Raw genomic sequence first — 23,250 nt, 5'->3', positions numbered from 1 at the left:
CTCTTTAGATCCCCTGTCACGCATCGCATGGCACCGTGGGTGCAGCGCCTCTTCATCCAGATCCTGCCCAAGCTGCTCTGCATCGAGCGGCCCAAGAAGGAGGAGCCCGAGGAGGACCAGCCGCCCGAAGTGCTCACCGATGTCTATCACCTGCCGCCGGATGTGGACAAGTTTGTCAACTACGATTCGAAGCGTTTCAGCGGCGACTACGGCATTCCAGGTACGAACCACTATCTCATCCATAAACCCAATTCCGTATAACAATGGTATGCCTTCTGGCGGGCGAATCCCATACAAAAGAAGCAAAAGTTTTCCACCCATTTTCCCGCTCCGCTTGATGCAAACTTTCTGTGTAGAACTTGGCATCTTGGGATTCGTGGGCTTCTTGTAGTTCCCCATCCTGCAGCTGAGAAATTTATGAATGTTTTCAACTGGCTTTAGTGGGCACATTACCAACGGTGCATGCAGCGAGCGACGGGAAACTTGCAACTTGCCAGTTTATATTCCATTTTAAATATGCACAACAACATGGAAATTATATGCATTCAGACACACCGCTTTATAATGATGCCGTGTTCGGAGGGCGGGGCGAAATAATTTATGACAATTAACAAGTGCATCTGCAAGGACGCCGGCCAAAAGGGAAAGTTTTGTCCAGGCATTATAAGTTCTAGGAAATGCCTTTCATGCTATTTTGTCGCCCCAAACTGACAGCATTTAGATGGCTCATTAAAATGGAGTCAAGATTAAAGAAGCAATTTTTTAATAAGGCGCACACTTGGTGTATACGTAATATTGCGCATACGCCGCGTGGAGCAATAATTTTAAGCTTACGGTCAAAGAATAAAATAATTTCTACTTCAAATGGCTTTCGAAGCGCGCGAAAATGAAAGGGAAATCGCAAAAGAAAAGACCTGAAACTTTCAAATGGCCCAGCAAAATAAATGGAAAACAGAATGCAGAAAACTATTTATTGAGTTTCCTTATTGTATCCCCGGACCTGAAGTCCTGCTTCTCTGCTTCTGTTGGGCCGCCCTCGAGGTTGAGGGTCCTTTGTCTACTCACTTCCTTCGGGGACATTGTGCCAAGGAGCATTGCGACGGCGAAGACAATGCAGAAAAGTTGCAAATTGCATTTACAACTTTATTTGCCTAATGCTGTTAATGCTGGCAAACACTCGGAAAAAAGTATCCACCCAGAATTGGGTCCCTGGTTTCGGTAAAAAGTAACGTAAAAGCAGCTTACTTAACAAGAAGCTATACTTTCTATGACACACCAGTAATTTCAACTTCAAAGAAAATGAAGGCTATGAAGTTAATTTCTGTTAAAAGAAGTGCGTTTTTTAAGGATTTTAAAGATTTTAATCAGTATATTTTTATCTTTTTCCCCAGCACTACCCGCTTCGCATCGCTTCGATTTGGCTGCGGCGGGCGGGATTAGCGCCCACTGTTTCGCAGAACCGCCGCTGCCCTCCTCACTGCCACTCCCGGGCGCCGACGACGATCTGTTCAGCCCGTCGGGCCTCAACGGAGACATCAGTCCCGGCTGCTGCCCGGCCGCTGCAGCCGCCGCTGCCGCCGATCTCAGTCCTACGTTCGAGAAGCCCTACGCCCGCGAAATGGAGAAGACCATCGAAGGATCCCGCTTCATCGCGCAGCACGTGAAGAACAAGGATAAGTTTGAGAGTGTGAGTAATAACTATGCAGCCGTACTCTTTTTAATTTCTAAACTTAAATTGAATTCGCTTATTTAAACCTTTTATCATAAATTATATTTGCTAACAAAGAGCACATTGAAAAAATAAGATTGCTTTTCAGTTAATTATCATAACAAACATAAGAACCCTTGCTTAAGAGGATTAAATTCATGGTAGACAGAATAGTACAAGTAAAAAGCAATTAACAATTCCAGCAAATTTAAAACAACTTTTAAGCCAGCTATGAAGATTTAAAGTCCATGGCTTCTAGTGTTGCTGTGTCCTTTCATTTTCCATTGCAAAACAAATCCTTGCATTTCCGTTTCTTCTCGCAATCCTGATTCACAATTCGCATTACGTCCTTTTGCAACACCGCGATGTTATTAATTTTCCATGTTGCGAAAAGAATCAAATAATCCGTGCCACACCTCCGCACCACACAGCATTGCAAAACGGGCGAACCACCCGCCGTTGGTGGCCAATCAGCCGCAATCATTGTCTGGCACTCGCAGCTGGAACAGGCAGTCCGGACTCCGAATCCGCTGCTGGCCAGACTAGAAATGACCTGGCCAGCATGTCTGGTGCAGTGTTTATGTCTGCTCTTGATAACCCGCATTAGGACCGTAAAAATCCCCCATTTCTGCACGGCCAAAACGAACCGGAGCCGGTTAAATCGCGTTGCTAGCGTCCTTTCTAATCAGGAATCAAACGAGTGGGCCACTGGCAGATCCTTTTTTGGATCACGTTGGCTCTGCCACCGCCAGCAGTGCCGAGTGAAGGGCAATCGGTCTGTCGCCACCGTTTGGAGTTGAGTGATTGAGTTGTTTGTGCGCAAATACGAAGAGTTTGCAACATGCGGTTCCTGCACTGCAGTTTGCCATTTGTTGGCGAATTGCTGGGTGTGCAATTGGTTGCAAGGGTGGTGGTGTGTACATCGTCTATGTGTATGCGTGTGTGCAGATGGAGTGTGCGGTGAGTGTGGGCTTTGAGTTGCAATCGATGTGTGCTCTGAAACATTTCAATTTAACTGGCAAAGCCCGGACCGCAAATCTGATTTGGATGTGCCAAGACCATTTTATTCGATTGGCAAAATGATTAATGAAGATGGTTAGAAGCCATGAAAGACTTATTAGTTTTCCTGTCTACGTTTTTTATTTATATATAAGCAATTATTAAATTGACAAGCTAGCACAAAAGCTTTGAAGTAGCTATTTGTTAGTATGTACTAACTCATCATGACTTTATTTCCGCACCTTTCAGGTGGAAGAGGACTGGAAGTACGTTGCCATGGTATTGGATCGTATGTTTCTGTGGATCTTCGCGATCGCTTGCGTGGTCGGCACAGCGCTGATTATCCTGCAGGCTCCCAGCTTGTACGACCAATCGCAGCCGATCGATATACTCTACTCGAAGATTGCCAAGAAGAAGTTCGAGCTGCTCAAGATGGGCAGCGAGAACACCTTATAGCGACCACTTGGGTTCGCGGCTGGCTGGTGGAATCTAATCATCAGCTCGCTGCGGACCCTGTTCGCCGCTCGCGACGATGATCGTGGATAATATACGATGAGCCAAACCATGAGTATTTCCTCGGCGTTGTACAACACTAACAGCAGCAGCAGCAGCATCAGTATGAGCAACGCCAGTGACAGTGGCAGTGTCATCGGCAGTGCTGTAAAGGTTATTGTGAGTAGTGTTGGCAGCACCAACGAAACGGATGACTCGTGGAGCCCATCGTAAATGTGCGCGAGGCGAGTGAAGTGAACATTGCGAAATGAATTGAGATACAATCGAATGGAGGCAAGTTTTTGGAGCAGTTGATCAAAATATGTATGTAATGTAATTTGATGGGGTTGTAGTGTTGATTAACCGTGACAGTGCTGGACAGCGACGCAAGCCACAAGATCGCTGCGGAGCGGAGATTAGTTTGTAAGTTTTTTGATGTACTTGATGTATGATTGTGTGGTCGAAGATGTTTAGGTGGTTCCCGAACCAGTGTTGTAAAAAGCGTATGGAGTTTTGTAAGTTATATTGTATTTTTGAGCGCCAAAAAGTTCCTTGTTACATCTTTTAGTTATAAAGTTCCACACAACACAAAGCAACAAAGCTAACAAAAAGAAGCAAAAACAAATGAAAATGTTTTAAAATTGCATTTTAAATTTAAATCTGACTGCATGTGTTCAGTGCGTGAGTGTGGGTGCTTCTGCTGGAGATTGTGTGAGTGTGTGCGTGCCACAATATACATACATATGAAGAAGAAAATCAATTTTAATGGTTTATTTATTTGTGCATATTTTTCGCATTATTTTTAGCAGAGCAAAAACAAAACACTGATGAAATGCGCCCACGCAGAATGGGTGTAATTAAATCGCATTGAATTCCAATCTATTTTTAGCATAAATAAGTGAAGTAAATACGATAAACTATATTTAATTAGCCAATAAGTCGTAACTAGTGGTAGCTAAGCAAATCTAGTATTGAATTAAATTTAATATTAAAACAAACACGAGGTCCGACAAATCGGCTCGTAAGAAGCGCGAAATTCTGAAATAAATTTAGTTGAATGTCGATACAAGCGAGTCGTCGTCACATTTTTAAAGTCACACATTTTTACTAAACACACGAGCAACCAACACACACACACAAGCGTACATAAATATATATTATATCGTGCAAGCATACATATAAATATATATAGAGTACGTATACGTATTTATAGGATTGCAGCTAGTCAAAACACAAAACAATTTCAATTAAAAACACGCACACAAACAGACAGACACGGCGGTAAACACAAGTAACAATAACTAAAGCGAATGGATATTTGTTTAGTTTGAAGCCTTTTAATCAATTAAATTATTGCGTTTAATACGAATTCCATTTTCACTTGATTTCGATTTAGATTTTGATTGTTTCCCAACCACCCAACCACCCACTCCGCCCTTGCCGTTTATTTAAGCAGCTCCTTTGTAGTTCTCGGCACTCATTATGCATTCATTGGAGCATACGGAGCGTTCCGAAACCTTTGGCAAGTTCAATTTAAAATAAAAGTTTTTAATTACTTTCAACGGGCCACGCGAGTACCGTTCTGAGCTCCGAGTTCTGGCTTCTGAGCTCTGAGGTCTGGGTTCTCGGCTCTGGTTTCTAGCCATTCCAATGGCTCCGGTCGAGTGGCACACAGAGAACACCTTCAATTTAAATGCCAAAGCAAACGAAACTTGCCACAAGGTTGACTGCCACGCCCACACGCCCCGCTTGCCCCTCATTTATGCCTTTGCATTTTTAATTGATTTTGGAAAAGTTTCTGCCGCTAGAGCAACAAGAACAGTAAACATTAAGCAAATGCAAGAGCCACCGCTGCTTTTTCGACAGAGGCGGCGCCCAAATGGGCGGTGTTGGGGCGAAAGAGGGCGTGGCAACGCCGCAAGGCATGCAACAAATTAAGTGCGGAATGCAATTTGCCATGCTGTGTGCATAAGAAGCTGTGTGCGAGTTAATAAAAAACAAAAAAGTAAACAAATACTTACACTCGCACGATTGGAAAAGCACTGAAACTGAAATATTAGATTCAATCTGAATATCTCTTACTTTTGTTGAATATTAAAAAACCAAACCTTATTTCAATTAAATTCAATCTTTTCAATTCTCTCAGTGTAATCACATTACAGCAACAATAACTTGCCAAGCATAAGTGAAATCTGTGGAAACTATTAGCAAAGAATGTCGCGACAAGCGACAACGGCAACCCTGAGCCCACTGCCAGGGTTGTCGAGCGGCCTGGGTGTTGCTCATTGTTGCCAGGAGAAATGTCTGAATGTTGCCTCTCTTCTGCTGCTGCGTCAGCAGAGTTGTGCGTGCGAGGCGGCAAAAGTTTAATTAAAATTCCTAATCGAAAATATTCAACATTTGTTAGTGTGAATTAATTAAAATAGTTTTCCAAGCCAACGAATGTGGCACTGTTTAAGCACACGGAAAAAGCGGCAAAGAGCTGGACGGGAAAATGGTATAAATTTCGGACTTGTTCTGGGCGGAACTGGGTGGAAATTTTAAAGTTGAAATTATTTTATAATCAACTATTTTTTTCCGATGCACACAGCCAAAAAAGAAACACACACACACACAAGCACACGATAGCGATAAAAAAAAGAGGAAAACTAAACAGGAAAATCTAAATAGCGGATGCCGTTTTGGGTGTATTAAAATGTAAAGTGCATAAAAATCAACAGTTAACATTTTTTAAATATCTAGCTATTAAACTAAACGTATTATAAAGCCTATAAAATAAACGTCGGAATATCATAAATCAAGTAATTAAATACAAATGCGAGGACTTAAATTAGAATGAAACCAATGTCACATTTAAATGAAATCGATTAAATGGACAATGCAAAAAGGCAGCAACAAAATCCACAAAAATACCCGTTCATTTATTACACAAACAGGAAATACAATTGTGCATCATATATTGAAAGTATTAAACTGAGCTTATAAAATTTAAACTAAAAAAAAATTGACACACACAATGTTGCTAACTGAAATGGAAAAAAAGTGCGTAAACTATTTGACAACATTCTCGACTTCCGTATCGAAAAGCATAAAATAAAAAAGTCTGAAAAATATAAAGTATATATAGAAAAAAAGAACACACACATAAATACATAGAATATGGAATGCAACACATGACACCTTTTTAAAATGCAAAACTGAATAACCACTGACACAATGCAAAAAAAAAACTGATTGCAAAAATTATTCATAGAGGACAAAATTGAATTACAAAAAATTTCGTACACAACAAATAGTTTAAAGCAAAAGGGCAAACCGGTATTACCAAATGGAAAAATAAAACATATATTTTGTAAAATAACGATACATTGGCTCTTTGTTATTGGCTATTATTTTGTTAATATCTAACTTAAACTTCAGAATCATATGCAAAAAATATCAGCCATTTTTGGTGTGACTTGTAAATATTATACAAATTTAAATTAACACTTGCTTAAGCTTTAAATATGTTTGTTCATTAGGAATTATTCAAATAGTTTTAGTGTGCTGATATAAGTTTTGTTTGAATGCATACAAATTGTTGAATCGACTATTTACTGTAAGCTTCTTAATTTTAAACTATTTTGTACAGATTTCCAGCTTAACAAACCTTTTGTTATAGTTTTAGACAATCAACTATTTAAATATATTTAAACGCAGCAAAGCGAAATGAAAACAAAGAACTAATGACAAGTAAATGGCGTAACTTTTCTGTGAATAAAATAAACTAAATGAGTAAAACCCCTATAAAACATTTATGCATATTTAAACCTAATGTCACTATGCAAATATAAAATCGCAAAATGCGAAAAAAAAATTTGAAAAAATGCGAGATGCGTGGAAGAACAATTAGATGAAATTCATTTCAACAAAAAACCATTTTTGTAAATTGTTTCACTTGGGAAATCGACACGCTAAAGCCAAACTAAAACAAAAAACTAAATAAATAGAGAAATAAATGAAAACTCGTTTTACCAAATAATGCAAAACACAAGGAAGAAAAGTGAATAGTGAAGACACTCGAGAAAACAAAATCGAATTAACGTCAAATACATAGAAGTGTATATGCTCTCATTGGTTGTGTTTTTAGGTTATAAACAAATAGGTTTGACTCTGTGTGGGTGTGTGGGCGTGTGGGTGTGCCGGTCCTTCGTCCTGCACACACACAAACACACGCACCGCCCAAACAAACAAGCAAACAGACAAGCAAACAATCGTTCATTCATTCACTCAATCAGTCGGTCTGTCGATCCCACTCACGATCGATCGGACCTATAGTTGTACAGTTCATTTCAACATTGATTCATAAATATTAACGAGTAAATTAAATGGAATTTAGCGAGTATCTGTATATTATGCTAGTAATGTCAAACATTTTGAATTTGCCTTTTCGAATCGATTCTGTTCAAGTTTTCCCTAGGTTTCTAGCTAAATGTTTAGTGTGCTTGATATGAAGAGTTAAGCTGCTAATTTAGGTAATCGAGAAGAAACCGTGTAATTTAAATACTGCCACAAATAAGACGAAATGAAATGCAAATAGAACATATAGAAAATATACACATATATATATATGTATCATCTATATATGATATGAGTACGAGTATAATGATATACGAACTAGTTAAGAGCAAACAATTTTCGCAGTGTGTCCACGGAAATGGAAAACAGATCCTTTGCGAAGGAGCTATAGTCACGTAAGGGTCGTAAGGATCATGCAGATCGGGGCTCGAAGTTAACATTGAAGCTAAGTACTAACTATATAGGCAACTCACCAATAATTCTGTATATAACTAAAGTAACCACCACAGGACATACACACACACACACACAACCCCACACCCAAACACACACACACACACAGCAATGCATACACAAGAAGCACGCAGTTGAAGCAGTTCATACCTGTATATATAGATATATATTGTGAGGCAACCGCCGATCCATCACCGATCGATCATTCAGCAAGCGAAAAGAATTTAATTCCAGTACAATTCATTTCCCGATTACAGTTACAAAGGACAACGAACTTGTGAGCACACACAAATCTTAGATAAAGCACAGGAAAATATTTGAGGAGATTAGTAACGAAAACTACTCAACAGTTGCCGAGCATAATGCCCTTATAGGATATACTTGAAATAACTAGATATTTCCCAAGAAATTCGATATAATTCGCGTTGCATTCAATTTTAATAGGGGCATTTACACCAGGCAATAATGTGTTTCATTTTAGCAAAACGAAAAACCATTTTAAGGCCAATCACACTTAGCACTAACAATTATCATAATTAGTTAAACGCAAAATAGTTATTAAACAAAAAAATATATGAAATCGAGCAAAATGGGCTAACTGAAGCAAATTAATTACGATGTAAACAGGAAATTGAGGTATTTGATAAATATGCGGCTTGACCCTGAGATTCAAAAAACATAAAATCGTATGTCTTCCAATCAAAGGTCGTCTTTTGTAGCAAACACAACAAGAATCAAAGTCTGCGTATTGCTAAACAAGTAAACAAATCGAATTGGAAGCAACTGCGGCGCTGATTAATGCAGAAATGCTAAATATCTGAAGCGCAAACTAACACACACACACAAATAGAAACACACACAATCAAACGCCCAAACACACACACACACACACACTGAAAGTGCACTCTGCAAGCTCGATTAGCGAATAATCATGGAATTCTTTAGGGTTAACTGGATATTCAATTGTGACACCTTCCACGAAGCATTCCTCGCTCTCACTCTCTCACTTGAACTCTGACCCCATTCGGTTCCCAGCAACTAATCAAGTACCTGACAATAGATGAACTACACTTTTCCAGAATTTCTAGGCACAGCACATCGATCCATTTCCATTAAAGCTCGTCTTGTACATACAGCTGCCGAATGATCAGTATTATTTGGCTAACAAACTTTTACAAAGTTGTCCAGAAGCGAGGCAAATCAAAAAATACATAAATTAATTCATTAAAAACGGTTTCAATGACAGCTAGAAAATTTAGACACCGACACACGACACGCGTACACATTTCAGAGCAATTAGAGTTTTAACCATGATTTATAGCAGACACGCACTTTTGTAAAATATTTCCGAGAGCAAAGCCAAAACAATTGGTTTAGTTAGAACCTGGCTTTTTCAATGATTCCAAACTACTACTAGGTTCATCAGAAATCGATAGAGCAAAGAATCACATATTATATGTGCCCGAATGCGCCTAAAAGCATGCAATGGTATTTTAGCTGAATCTATCTATTTTTGATGCACATCCAATTATTCGAAAGAGAAGTTTTCAATCGTTGACGTAAAAAAAACCGCAGATTCGCCAGCAGCACAATACACACACACACACACACAGTCTTAAGCTAAACCCACACATCCACGAATATACTCGAATATTTTATGCTTGTGTATGTATGCGTTTCGTGTATGAAATTGAGTGAATGGCATTGCATGTGTGTGTGTGTGCTAGATAAAGCCAACATCAAATGTGTAAATTCATAAACTACAAATCCGGCGAGTATATAAGCATTGTACTAACTATATATTTGAAGGGTATATAGGCATTAGGAGGTATGTATACACTATGCATATACACTTGTATGTATATTTTTTGTATTAACAATTAGGTGCCGTTAGGTTTAAGTGCTTCCGTTGCAAGTTTCGTGTAAATTTTCTTTCAATTCGTTCGATCGAGATATGAAAACCAAAATCAATTTTAGCGTCAAGATTTTTAACTCAAAAGAAAAACGAATCAAAGCAAATGGCAAATCTTAAAGTCTTGCAACTCACTGGGGAAAACAACACCACGAATATTAAAGTTAAAGGTAAAGCGCCCACGGGCCAAACTAACGGCAAATTGCTCAACAACAAAAAAATAAAACCCAAAACCAAATAATTAACGATAAATATACATACATATACGCAGTAAAATAAAGCCAGATATAAATACAAGTATGGAGTAAACATTTAGTTAGGCGTCCAAAAGCGCTCGCTAAAAATTCTACACGAGAATCAATTTTGACTAAATTGAAAATTTAGTTAAATCGAATCGCATAACGTAAGTTAGCTAAGTAACGATAATCCGATTTATGTAAAATACTCGCGACTAAGTATAGACTAAGCTAAATTTGACACTGCAAATCAAAGCAAGATCAGCAAAATGCGAACCTATTGAGAAAATGAGATGGTAAAATGGACATTTGTGTGCATCAGTATAATTCAGATAAATGTGACACGATACTTAAACTTAAACGGAAAAGCGTTGCATTTACATTTCACATAACAAATACGTGCGTAAATATATATATGATTACTATATATATATTAAATATATAGTCGAAACTCTCTTGAACAACAAAACCGCAAACATATTACATAACAAACCGAAACTAAATTAATTACACTCACGCGCAGCCAGCAAGCAAACAATTGAACATTGAAAATTGATCAAAAATTACCAGATCATACACAAACAAATCGAAGGTATTTAACAAAATAAACGAAATCGATAGAAGCATAAATATGTTGACTAAAACAACAGTATAAAAAGGAAATGCATTAACAACCTAAATGTAAGACACTAATTAACGAACTTAAGCTAACGCAAAAACAAATTGAAATAATAGCAACAATTGCGAAAAAAAAACAACACTAAAATTGAAAACAATTAAAAAACGACAACACATTAAAAGAAAACAATTACTATATAAATAAATGTTACGCGTTATTAAATAAAGAAGAATGAAAATAATTTGTTTTAAAAAAAAAACCAGCCCGTCTTTTATTTCGAAATGGATCAATGAGTAAAGGGATTTAGTAAATACGAAAATAAATAGTAAATAAATTCCACAACTGTTTAATTATTGTTAATCCTTTTTATTTTCTTTTTTTTCAATTAAATCATTTTTTCTTTCACATATAGTTAAATGAACTAAACTTCGTGGTTGTGGCCGCCATATATTTGCCCAATGCCAAAGCCAGTAGTGAAAACTGACATCCTGGATAGATTTCATGGCAATCCCGTGAGCTCCGCTTGGATCGACGGTAGATTCGATCATACTGATGATGGGCTTGTGGTTCGTGGGCAGCCACCGGGGAGGGAGGCAGGCTAAAGACAGTCCTGACCAACTCCTGCAACATGTTTCCCCGTTCCACCGACGGCAACATGAACTTGGCACTTTCGCATAGAGCTCGAGCCACACACGAACGACCATTGAAACCCATGCTGCACAAAAAAAAATTCATTGGGTACAAAACTATATAAATTTGACTTCATTTTCACTCACTTATCAAATAAAGACTGCACCTCATCGTAAAAAGCTCGCCGGGATCGCCGCTTAATGGTATCCTTGGCCAGGGTGGCGTTCAGTCCATGGGCGTGTTGGATGACCCACTGATGGTTGGGCAGATCGTATGCCACGCCCCAGTTGACCGCCCAGCTGAGATAGTCAACATCTGGATTGCCAATCATGCCGATCGTCATGCAAACGGCGCCCTGCAGGATATGTCTTCCATTAGAGCCGCTTCACTGACCAACTGGCCATCAACACACTCACACCGAAACCGATGAGCCCTCCGGAAATGCCAGATAACGCTTGTGCCGGCGCAGAACTTTGGTCACCTCCCCTGTCCGGTTGGCAGCTGATGACATGGACATCACCTGGGATTGCACCTCGTGCAGCAGGAGGCAAAGTGCCAGCAAACTGAAGTGGCCAGTTCGAGAGAGCCTCATGCTGTCGGTAGAACGTTCCGTTGGTAACTGACCAAACCAAACTGAAAATGTGAACCAGCCGCTATAGCGGCTTATTAGTTCGAGTGCCGTGTTGATTGCACTGATTAGCGATTGACTGCAAAGTCCGCTTTTAACAAGTGCCCATTGTTAGGTGGTGGTCCTCCTCCTCCTCCATGGGATTGGTATTGGTATTGGGTTTGAGTTTCCCTATCTCCGAACCCCTTGGCCATCGTGCGTCGATGCGGCCAACACTGATTGCTGTAGCATGTAAATTTCTGTCAACAGTGGGAAATACACTTGTTTTGTTTCCACTTCCACTCCAATTGTCAGCATTGTGAAGCGAAAAACAAACAGCACAAATTATGGAATTGGCAGTTCGGCTCCCCGGAGAGTGAGTTCCATGCACTTGGGAATCCATCAATGTTTCCATACCCTACTTTAGCTGCAGATATACATTTATGTCACCACAGTTCGGCTACTTAATATCGAGCGGTCATACTAAAAAACATTAATAATTTTAAACATCAAAACGGATAAAGAGTCGAACTCATATGCACTGCAATTTTCGATGAAGCGCACCACAAAGTGGCCAAAAAAAATGGTCAATAAAAATGTCGATGTACGAGTATTTACTTAATTTCCATTCAACTTTCTGCTGTGGCGCACAATAAAATGCGTTTTTTTTTTTTTGCTCATCAATTTATGCACTCATTTTTCATTTGTATTTATTGTTTGAACTGTGGAAATATTACACAATTTGTGCGAGCTTAATGCACGAAGGTATTGATTTTTTAACATCGTTATGAGCTTCAATAAACGCAAGAAATTAAAGGCAAAACTGAGCGAAAAGTAAATAAGAACTCTTAATACTAAAATTATTATATTTTAATTAACCGTTCATGGCTTCTAAAAATTAATTATAATGGGTAGTTATTATCAAATAGAAAACATATTAACAATTGAAGCTTAAAAAGTATAATTGCACACCAATTTAAACCCAAAATTAATGGATATTTCCAAGAATCTGCATTAAAAAAAAGGGCTGCATATTTACAATTCCGTTTATTGCACTTTAAGTTTATATTAAATTGAACACGCAACGCTTAACTCCATATAGGGTGTCATAACAGTCAGCTGAGGCCTTGCACTTCGATAAATTCATTGGCGTTTTCTCCATATTTTCGATTTCATTCAATCAACTCGCATATTTCTCCTGAAACCTTTCGCTGATGAGCAGCAAAAAACTCTGCCGGCAATGTGGTCCATACAAACTGGCGCATTTGTGGAGCGAGTGGCCGGCAGTAAAGGCCTCCCGATACTTGGGCTTGTGGGCTATCTCCGGATGCACGTAGCGCAGCATGATGCGGAAGATGTCGTGGAAGAGCGTTAGGCCCGGCGGAGCCAGCAGATGACGTGCCTCGCACAGGGTGCGCATCACGCAGTAGTTGGGCTGGTAATTAAACCTGAAAGTTGATATGGGAAAGCTGAAAGTCTCCCCACATACTATACAGAAAAGGGTCAATCCTTACATGGTGGCCATTATGGATATCAGATCGAAGAGCATGCCGTGCGGATTCTGTGCCTCATTGATCACCCTCCTACCCTGGCTCTCCAGTTCCCTTCTCAGACGACGGGACATCGCCGATGGTCGGCAGTAGTAGGTTCCGTACATATCCTTGACCAGATGGGTGGCTGGACATCCCATCTGCAACTGCTGCGAATAGGATTTGCGGCGACTCAGCGTGGGAATGCCTTGCGGGTAGGCGAAGTAGAAGGACTGTATGGGATCTGCGGGATTCAGAGGCACAATCACGGGTTGTGGTGGCAGTGAAACTGGATTGGCAGGAACACCAGGTGGAGATGGTGGTGGTGGAGGAGGTGGTGGTGGAGGAGGTGGCGGTGGCGGAGGTGGAGGCGGAAGCTTCGCCTTCGGCTTGCCTACATGCCTGGGTATCCAATCTTCAATGGCAGCAGGTAGTTCATAAAGACTGGTAATCTCTGCCAGCCAAAGAAGTCCTCTGGGTATCGTATCTAGAATCGCCTTACCGCAATTGGCAGTCACCTGTGTGATCAGCAAAAGTAAGTATAAGTAAAATAACTTCCATTATTTAAAAGTTAAATGACTATTTTACTAACCGTTAGAGCAGATCCCAGTTCGAAGGTGAGCCAGCGCTTCTGGCGATGAAGTAGATGGATCTTTTCGTGCATGTAAGTCACGCCCCTATTCCCGGAGTTAGACTTGCAGATTAGGGAAGTGGTACCATTTCCTGCGGAAACTAAGGCCACTAAAATGGCCAAAACCGCCAGTCTAAGCCATATTAAGTTTTCCATGGCGAAGCTGGCCGAGAACTGAAGAACCAGGCTGCTGCTGGATCGACACTTAACTCCAGATTGAACAAGCAGTGTTCACATTCCGTTCGCGTGGCCATCCAATTCGGCACGCAGCAGCTATTTGGTCAAAGCATTAGTATGGAAAGGGGTCACTTGGCCAGGCTCTAATTCAATTAACAAGTTGCCATTTTGATAGAACGCTAAGACAAAGCGCTGGACGGAATATGGTAGAAATCAAGGGCCAAATCATTGATTCAGTTGGAATTATGTCTGCGACTTGGCTGACACTCTTGTTCACGGCATGGCTTTTGGGCGAATGCCAGAGCAGTTTGCCGGATGAATTTGCTCCGCCGGCGACAAGTCACGAAGCCGGCAAAGTCAACAATGTCACGCTGACTCCGCCAGGACACAGCGTCGTCGCACAGGGGAACGCACAGGACTTCGACCGGGACTTGGACCAGGACCCACTGACACCACATGCGGCCCCATCGTCGCAGCGGAAACTCTCGAGAGGCAAGCGCTTTGTGGCCTTTCCCCAGGGTTCATCAGCATCGGTGAGTCAACGAACCCTCGAACAATGGGACAACATGCCGTCTTTATGCACAGGAAAAAAAAATAATAGGAATTAAAAAAAACCAATCCAAATGAATGCTCATGCAAACAAGATTGTGTCCAGTTGGAATCAACAATACTTAAATGCTACTATGCTAACTTATTTAAATTATGTGGCCGTGTTCCAGGGCGCTGTCTGTCTGACCACCGGTGTTATTGGCAACCCCAACCTGCTGTACCTTAGTTTGGGCATCAATTGGGGCGTTGCCTACGATTTGCCCAATGTCACCTGGGTGCTGCAGAATGCCCACGGGTGGACCACAAAGAAATCGGCCCAGGCGCAAATCAAGCGCAGACATCGACGTGAGCTCTATGGCCGCCTGGAGACAATGATAGACAGGTGAGTGGGCAGGGATTCATGGATCGGCATTGATGGGTCAAAGGCACTTGACCATCTCACGTCCATTTGGGTGTGAAAATAGAGGCAAAGTTGAGATTTCTTCGGCTCAAACTATTTGAAAGCGCCTTCAGAGCAGACAAAGAATATTTAAAATGTATTGTGTTTTATTGTGTTGGTCTTACCAAAGTGAATAAACTAATCATTAAGTTTATAAAACAAAACGATTTGGGGAGCACATTAAAGTTCACTTCACAAGTACAGGATAAGTTTAAGCAAATAATGAAAATAGTTTAATGTATCAAAGAAACTGGATAACTATAATTTAAATGTATCCTATCAGTAATAATAATTTATTAGCACAATTAAGAAACGTAAATCATCTCAGTCGCAGTCCTGAATTACTCGCATAAATTCGCGCTGATTAATGACTTTGGAGGCTTTTTATTTGCGAAACGCACTGTATGGCTCTCAACAGATGTATCCACCCACTCATATGTAGATACTTTGCATGGCTCAAGTGGCAGGACACCCTGCTCGTCGTCCTGTTTGCGCTGCCAAAATCAGCCAAGCCACTTGGCTTATCACGCACAATGCGACCAAAGAAACTTCGCACCCAAAGTGGTCGTTGTCCCTACCAGACCACGCCCACCCACCCACAACGCCCATATTACCGCCCTACTCTGCGATGCGTGCTCATGGCATAATAATAAAATGTTGGTATTTTATATTAGCATTTAAATTGGCTTTTTGTATGCTTCGGAAATAGTTTAATATCCGTAGAGGACCGTGCGTCTGAGTCGGGAGTCTGAAGTCTGCGGTTCCGGTAGCTTTAACTTGGAGCCAATGCGAAAAATGCATAGCAAATTAGGCCGTAATTGGGGCAGAGTTATGTGCCGGGTGGCCGTTAAACTATCTGCAATCTGTAAAATGCCTTATCAACGATCCGCACACCCACACACGCACACACACACACATCCGCACGTTGAGATACATTCGGTAATGGGCGTTGTCATGGTAATCAAAGGACTTGAGCCCCTTTTCGATACGACTTGAGTTTCTGCCTCAATTCCTGGGATCGACTAAGCTTCAAGTGGTCGTCAGAAAGTTACCATATTTGTCCTTCGACCGGCTGGCTGCCCCTTCCTTTTGCCATCCTCCGCAGGATTTTCCCCTGGCTTTGACCTTAGCTTCACGTGTCGGGAATTCGGTGACTTGTATCTCAAATGTGTGTTGTTGTCCTGTGTGCTATGTGTTCGCTCGTCTTGTGTTTCATGATTGTTTTCCCTCGATTGGTTTCGCTTTTCGATTGTCTGTTTTGCTTAGCGTCCCACAATTGATGCCCGGCAATTTTGCCCCTGACTTTTGGCATTGGCTCCTCTGGTTTACGACCGCCTCTCCCTCTAATGGGTCAGCTAAGCGCCTTCCCTGGCCTCAATTGCCTCTATCCGATATGTCGGGATATATATCCGCATATATACTATATATACATCTACACTCGCATGTGGCAATGGCACTGGAACTGGCACTGGCAGTGGGAGTCCTTGTGTATGCGATGTATGCCCTATGGGGTTAATGAAGTTGTTTGTTTGTTTGCTCGCCTGTCGTACTGGCCGCAGCATTCAAGTTGACAGCCGCCACTATTTCAGTGGAAGGGGAATTTGGCGTGAAGGGGAGGCTAAAAATTTATTCCCACTCCCAAGCTTAAAATCCCCTGGAAATTATAGTTTGTGGTGGAACACTCCTTTAAGCAGTTCATTGTGTGCCAGTTTGTGTGGTGGTCATTATTTAATCAGAGAAAAAGTTTATTTTATTTTGGCTTATTATTAAAAAAAACTTATGTTTAATCACACCAAGTTCCTTTCAACAGCATGATTTTGCACTTTACCCATACTCTATTCAGTCCAAACCAAGCTAGCCAGAGTCACCTGAATCACTCGAGGTGTGAACTAATATTGCACTGCACTTTCGCCGTGCAGCAGAGTTGGCAAATATGGACTTCATGGCCGTCCAGCCCATCGATCTCTGTCATCGCATCTTTGACTTTGCCCAGGCACTCCGACCTTTCGCCTGGCATCGACAGGTGGTGGTGGGCATGCAGTTGGATGGGAATGCAGGTGCAGGTGCGGGCGGGAGGTGCAGTTGCAAGTGTCGGCACAGGCAATTCAATTAAGTTGAATGCTGGAAGCTCTCCTCCGCCACCCATCGACCTTTTGGGCCGATGCCATGTTTATTGTAAACGTGACTGCAGCAAGTGTCTGAAGAGCATTCTAAACGTTAACGGACAATTGACACATTTGCACTTGGGCCAGTTTCCTTTGGCCCAGCCGATGCATTGTCTTGTCCCGAAGTGGAGTTTCCACTGCAGTTTGCAGTCTGCAGCTTTCAGTCGCCTGCTCGAGTGGCACGTGCCACGTTGCTTCTCTTTTCTGCCATGATTTACGCGCACCCCGCATTGTTTAATTATCGTTTAATTGTTGCAAAGTTTTTGATTTACGATTTAATTGCAACGACAAATGCCACGCCCACGCTCCCCGACGTCGCTGCCTCGTTTTTCCCGGGTAATGTCAGCCGTGATTTATGGTCACCGCCAACATTGATGACTATGATGGAACGTGCTGACGACTCTACCGCATCCACATCCACATTCGCCTCCTCGCCGGAGTCTCTGGTTACATCCTCGCATCTGTTGCACCGCCGGTGGCAGCGAGCGCTCAGTCGTCCGAAGCGCTATCTCAGCTTTCCCGAGGGCTCCTCGTTTTCCGTATGTGTCATGTCCCGAACAATCTCCTCCTGCAGTGAGTTCTCTTTTGTGACCGTCTCATTGATCAGGTGGCCGTCTGCTTCACCGTGGGCATTATCGGTAATCCGTATTATGGCTACAACAGTTTTGGCCTAAATTGGGGAGTGGCTTATGACCTGCCGAATACCACGTGGGTATTACAGCATCTGCACGGATTTGCCACGCATCCTGTGGCTCCAGCAGTCCTGCGTAGAAGGTCGAGAAGCGCCATCTACAGGCAGATCGAAGCAGTTGTAGATAAGTAAGGGGTATTTTCGGAATTATTGGTGTAGATCTTTCCGTGCATATGGCACATAACTAATGTTTTATTTTAATAGAAATCTAGCATTGAACTTTTTTTTGTAATTTTACTTTCCCATTTAGCATGGGCTATAATGGACGTGACTGCATCTTGAGAACCCTCTGCGAAAGTCGTCAATACTTCCAGCGCACCAAGATGAGCATGGTGGGCGAGATGCTTCGCACCATATTCAGGTAAGTTCCAAAAAATGCAATAATAATACTCGAAGTTCTCTAATATCCTCCTATATCCACAGCTTGCCAAAGCAGAGAATTTTCACACGGGAACTGCACGAGAATGCGGATATAGTGCACTACGATCAGGCATATCGGAATGCTCATACCGACGACTGCACCCAGTACAATTGTCATTTCTCTTTGCTGGAACTGGCATTTGGAAAATATACCACACCGCCGAAAAATTATTACGCCTAATAAATTTCCGATTCCTAAAAGTATTTCGCATCAAATTCCCTTTAAATTTCAACTTCGTATCGAGATGGGGGAACTGCGAAGGGAAGTGCAAAAGGGCACTTGTTGAGCCAGGTTAAAAAATGACAGTTCATGTATCTTCTGGCCAGCTGCAAGTTGGCATGCGACATCCCTCCTCCGCAGCCAAGTGGAATTGATGGTGTGCTGTGGGCCGACTCCAGCTGACTGATGTGGAAGTCGGTCTCCTGACACCTTCTGGTCCATCATTATCATCCTGCCAGTGGCAAACGAACCCCAATTGGAGTCAAATAAAAATACATTGGCCAAAGTTTCTTTGCTGCTGCTGGTTCGATTGAAATCAATCAAAAGAAAAGTTGGCATTGTCTTAGACAATGAGTGAAAATTAGGAGACCGGCTGACATATTTACGACTATTGGCCAAAAACAGCCATCATTTGGGCATCGAGAAATATGGGCTGTAATACATTTAGAGCGTAATAAAATCTGTCAGAATAGTAAATTGACAATTGGAGTTGGATGAAATGAGAAAATGAATGAAGACAGAAAAATAGCCAATTTATATATAATTTTAACTTTTTATCAACCTATAACGACAGCAATAACCTAGAAAAATATTTACTTATTTAAATGTAGTTACTACTACTAATTCTTGCTAATCTGGAGTTCATCCGCGGCCGTAAAAAATCATTTCCAGGTGTTCACACCTCATCCGCATGCTCCATGCTGGCCCCATTTGTAATGGTAAACGGGTAAATTGGGGACGTCAACAAGAAGCAGCTCAGCGAAAGATGGAAAGAAAAGTGTTAACAAGTAAACGTCATGTCCAGAACTAGAAACTAGAATTCCGAAGCAGGATGGAGTGGACAGAATGGATAGAACGGACAGAATGGACCGAATGGATAAAATGACCAAGACACGAGATGTCACCGAACCACACAGAGCAATAAATAAATAAGCAACGCCAGCAAGAACAAATTCATTGTTTGTTGTTTGTTTGTTTGCTTCTCTTTTTGGCTCTCGTATTTATGTCAGCCAGATTAAATATATCCGAGCTTATAACAGTAGCCCAGGGGAACTGGAACTGGACACAAGACCCAGACCCACGACGAACAATGTGAGCGAGGCAATTAAGCCAGGAAAAACGTCAGAAATTGAAGTAGTTTCAGGGCGAAAATCCCTAGCAGTTGAAAGTATTAATTAGTGAACATTTGGAAATTCAGCAACATGACTCACCTGTCAGCGTTGGCATTGCTGATGCTGCACTTGCTCCTGGTGGTGCCCATACCGGCGTCCAATCCGCCCGTCACTCAACCCCAACCCGTTGACAATTTCGAGGGGCTCAGTCCACTGTCCAAACATTTCGATAGCCACATGGTCAGTCCATCGACCAGCAATATTCCCAGCTCCGACTTTGATTCCGCATCCGGCAATTCCACAAGGATTCTGCGTCGCGGCAAGCGTTATCTTCAATTCAGCAAGGGATCACGTATGTCGGTGCGTATATGATGCATACTTGCATATGGTAGGTGTATGGTGTCCAGTTTTAATTGGCTCCCTTCGATGTCCTGCAGTGGCGTACCAACGGCAAGAACAATCTGTGGACAATCAACACTCTGTATGCCTACGGCTATGGCTTCCGTGCCAATTATCCCTTTCCATCCATCGAGGAGCAGAAGAAGGATAATGCCGTCTTTTTTCGCCTGTTCAAGAGGGACCTCTTCTCAAAACTGGAGACTGCTCTGGATGGGTACGTTTTCTATTGCCATTTCTATCTCTTTGCATTTTCAGTATACTACTAAACTATATTTTATAATTTATTAAATCTATTATCGTTTTTTCTTATAGACATGGCTTCGATGGTCGAGCTTGCATGCTGAAGTCGTTCTGCACTGCCATTAACGATGTGGATAATCCCAAGCAAAAGAGCGGAATGCTTTTCAAAATGCTTAAATTGATATTCCGGTAAGTCGATCATACGCTCCATTTTCCACGTGAGATGGACCCAGTTTGGCCTTTAATTAGCATTATAATCATAAGTCTATGAACAAAAAGAAACCTGTTTTGATTTGAGTTAAGAACAATCGTATGCTTTCCATTCCCCATTCTTTGCTGTTAGTTAGTTGAGTTCTTACATTGGTTACAATGGTCACGGTTCGCTTGGGTCTAGTTCTAACTTTTCTGACCCTGGTGGCAGGCCAAGATCAAAATTCCACTGCCATCCATAGTCGAGCCAAGCGATATTTGGATATTATAGAGACAACTCGTATATTTGTGGGTATATTTCAAGTTATAGTCAATACATATATTAACTCCCCCTTAAAGTTCCGCGTAAATGCCAAAAACAATGTGATCAAATCGCCGATTGTGTGGGCTCATGGCTATGGCTTTCGAGCCAATACGCCGGTGTTGGTCAAAAGGGAGAATAGACCCTTTCGCAGGGACACCTACGAGTTGCTCCACGAGCTGATTGATCGCAGTGGCCTGGATGGACGTGCGTGTGTCCTGAAGGCCTATTGCACCGCCCTGGCCGGGGATCATGGTCAGGGATTTTTGTTTAAGCTCTTGAAATACGTATTTACGTAAGTGCCTGACAGTCGTATGTGCATTAATGCGCCCAACCACACACTTTACTTAATTGCAGACTGGATGAGCACGACAAGCGGCATATGCCGCATCTGCGGGAGGAGAACTGCGAGCAAATCATGCACAGCCATTGTCCATTGAGTTTCGACAGCATATCCCCATACACCGATGATGTTTAGCACTAAGCAATTGGAAAAGAGAACAGATTGGCCAAATAAATATGAATAGATTTATAGAGATAATTTAAAAAATAAGTATGTTGCACTTGATGTTAAACTGACGACCCTTTTACGAATATAAATGTATTTTTCGAAACAGAAAACCTTCACTGAACATCTGGCAAATGACGGAACTGTAGATTGAACTGGTTTGTTTTTTTGAGCTACATAAAATAAACAAGACACAGATTGAATTGCACATCAAAACAAATAAATAGATCCAGAAAACTGACGGACTGATTGCCTAAAATAATAATACTGATAGTAATAAAAGCACTTCAAAGTGATTGAAGCCTGGGGTGATTAAATATTGAAGCTCGTACCATGGCACAATATACCACAATACGATTGTTAATTCAGCGCGTTTTTAATAAAAATTTAAAACTTCATTTCAACTTCATTTGAGTTATGTTTAATACCCTTTGACGGGGTATACATACAAAGGGGAAACTAAAACATAAAAAGTTTTAGTTTCAATGATTTAATATTCAAGTTTTACAAGTACTACTACATTTTTATATTCGTTATTAATATCCAAAATGTTGGACATTAAATAGCATTGCTATTTTCAAGATTTTCCAGATTTTTGTGGAGAGCCTTCTATAAGTGCTTGTGGCTGCTGATGATATTTATTTGGTGTTGGTGCCATTTGCAATTTATAATTAACTTGTGTGCCATTTGCAGGTTTTGGATGAGTGTTTCTGTTTTTCCGGCAGCCACTGATGCTGCGTGTGGCAATCAGCGACATGCATTTAATTGGCATTTTTATTAAACAGCTGAAAATGAGCAGTTGGGAAAAGGCAGCGAACAAAAAACCAAAAAAAAAAAAGGGATACCAAGGATTCGCTGGCCCTTGTTGACCTCGTTGCATGACAAAAGTGTTCCAGCTGTTTAATGTCATCAGCACGAAAATGCCGAGTGGTGTTAAAATGTTTGCGGCAGCCTTTGATGCACTTGCCACGCCCCCCAAGGAAAACCTGTCGCCCACCGCAGCGGCATTAAGAATTAACTTTAATTAAGTTGAAAAACATAAATTACATGCACGCGTACAAGGACATTAAATTGCAGTTGCGGGCGGGAGCACTCGAGTCAGAACTTTGCCACAAGGATACACGTATCGTAGATGGAGGAGTCCTCCACCCACCGGGACATTGACCGCAAAACTTTAAGAGTTTATTGGGCCACAACTTTGTCCCACTTAAGAAAAGGTGAAAAATACACATGTTGTTAAATGCACACGAAGCAGCGCGTTCCTTTCCCAGCCTTAATCAAGTATTAATTATCTTGGCGTGCGTTGAATTGCTGCATCAAGAGGTCAACTGGGCACTGGAAGTGACCTTACTCGATCCACACACATGCATCCTTAAAATCGGCCTAAGGAGCTTTAATCCATTTGTACGAAATAATTAGTATTCTATATTATTATTGAAAACTATAGAATTCAATCTTCAAATATTAAACATTTTAAGTATCTGCTTACCACACATCAAACTATTTATATTTTAAGTCTTCTGTAATCTTCTTAATGGCTTATTTGAAAAATGAAGGAATTTAATTTACTGAGAATTATTGGGAATTAATTCTTTGTAACTTTTTGCTAGCTTTGATGCTGTGTATTTTTCAATCACAATTAATTGCATAATAACCTGGAAATGC

The 23,250-nt window shown here is 41.2% G+C and overlaps 5 protein-coding genes across 11 annotated transcripts in view; 3 read left to right on the top strand and 2 right to left on the bottom strand.

The window, feature by feature from the left end:
- Positions 1-11,006, top strand: part of nAChRalpha1 (nicotinic Acetylcholine Receptor alpha1) — a 63,262-nt gene extending 52,256 nt beyond the window's left edge. For 2 of the 3 annotated variants that reach the window (NM_079757.4, NM_001275987.1), the window contains exons 8-10: positions 9-220; positions 1,392-1,687; positions 2,957-3,805. In NM_079757.4, the coding sequence (NP_524481.2) occupies positions 9-220; positions 1,392-1,687; positions 2,957-3,163 (715 nt within the window). In that variant the 3' untranslated portion in view covers positions 3,164-3,805. Of the gene's footprint in view, positions 1-8; positions 221-1,391; positions 1,688-2,956 lie in introns of all 3 variants that reach the window. The other variant, NM_001275988.2, reaches the window with a different exon arrangement.
- Positions 11,007-11,139: 133 nt separating this feature from the next.
- On the bottom strand, positions 11,140-12,013 carry CG13616 (uncharacterized protein). Of its 2 annotated transcripts, none has more exons than NM_001300575.1 (3): positions 11,804-12,013; positions 11,534-11,742; positions 11,140-11,472 (listed from the first exon to the last, which is right to left on the bottom strand). In NM_001300575.1, exons 1-2 carry the CDS (start codon positions 11,977-11,979, stop codon positions 11,727-11,729), a joined length of 192 nt encoding a protein of 63 aa, NP_001287504.1. In that variant the 5' UTR covers positions 11,980-12,013; the 3' UTR covers positions 11,140-11,472; positions 11,534-11,726. The 2 variants fall into 2 exon arrangements, with proteins under 2 accessions (NP_001287504.1, NP_651262.1); NM_143005.3 differs by having other exon boundaries at positions 11,806-12,013.
- Positions 12,014-13,031: 1,018 nt separating this feature from the next.
- Positions 13,032-14,384, bottom strand: CG13615 (uncharacterized protein). Its single transcript, NM_143004.4, has 3 exons — positions 14,116-14,384; positions 13,509-14,041; positions 13,032-13,442 (listed from the first exon to the last, which is right to left on the bottom strand). Exons 1-3 carry the CDS (start codon positions 14,308-14,310, stop codon positions 13,175-13,177), a joined length of 996 nt encoding a protein of 331 aa, NP_651261.2. The 5' UTR covers positions 14,311-14,384; the 3' UTR covers positions 13,032-13,174.
- Positions 14,385-14,562: 178 nt separating this feature from the next.
- Positions 14,563-18,798, top strand: CG5768 (uncharacterized protein). Of its 3 annotated transcripts, NM_001382182.1 has the most exons (6): positions 14,563-14,864; positions 15,051-15,262; positions 17,831-18,023; positions 18,092-18,303; positions 18,426-18,536; positions 18,599-18,798. In NM_001382182.1, the coding sequence occupies exons 1-6, from the start codon at positions 14,577-14,579 to the stop codon at positions 18,774-18,776; spliced, it is 1,194 nt and encodes a 397-aa protein (NP_001369031.1). In that variant the 5' UTR covers positions 14,563-14,576; the 3' UTR covers positions 18,777-18,798. The 3 variants fall into 3 exon arrangements, with proteins under 3 accessions (NP_001369031.1, NP_732997.3, NP_651260.3); NM_170144.3 differs by lacking the exons at positions 15,051-15,262; positions 17,831-18,023; NM_143003.2 differs by lacking the exons at positions 17,831-18,023; positions 18,092-18,303.
- Positions 18,799-19,849: 1,051 nt separating this feature from the next.
- On the top strand, positions 19,850-21,982 carry CG17780 (uncharacterized protein). 2 transcript variants are annotated; one of them, NM_170143.2, is made up of 5 exons: positions 19,850-20,287; positions 20,365-20,540; positions 20,639-20,755; positions 21,019-21,372; positions 21,435-21,982. In NM_170143.2, exons 1-5 carry the CDS (start codon positions 20,018-20,020, stop codon positions 21,553-21,555), a joined length of 1,038 nt encoding a protein of 345 aa, NP_732995.1. In that variant the 5' UTR covers positions 19,850-20,017; the 3' UTR covers positions 21,556-21,982. The 2 variants fall into 2 exon arrangements, with proteins under 2 accessions (NP_732995.1, NP_651259.1); NM_143002.2 differs by lacking the exon at positions 21,019-21,372.
- The last annotated feature ends 1,268 nt before the right edge of the window (positions 21,983-23,250 follow it).

Source organism: Drosophila melanogaster, chromosome 3R (genome assembly GCF_000001215.4).
Source record: "Drosophila melanogaster chromosome 3R".
NCBI lineage: Eukaryota > Metazoa > Arthropoda > Insecta > Diptera > Drosophilidae > Drosophila > Drosophila melanogaster.
This window is presented reverse-complemented; position numbering and strand designations above follow the sequence as displayed.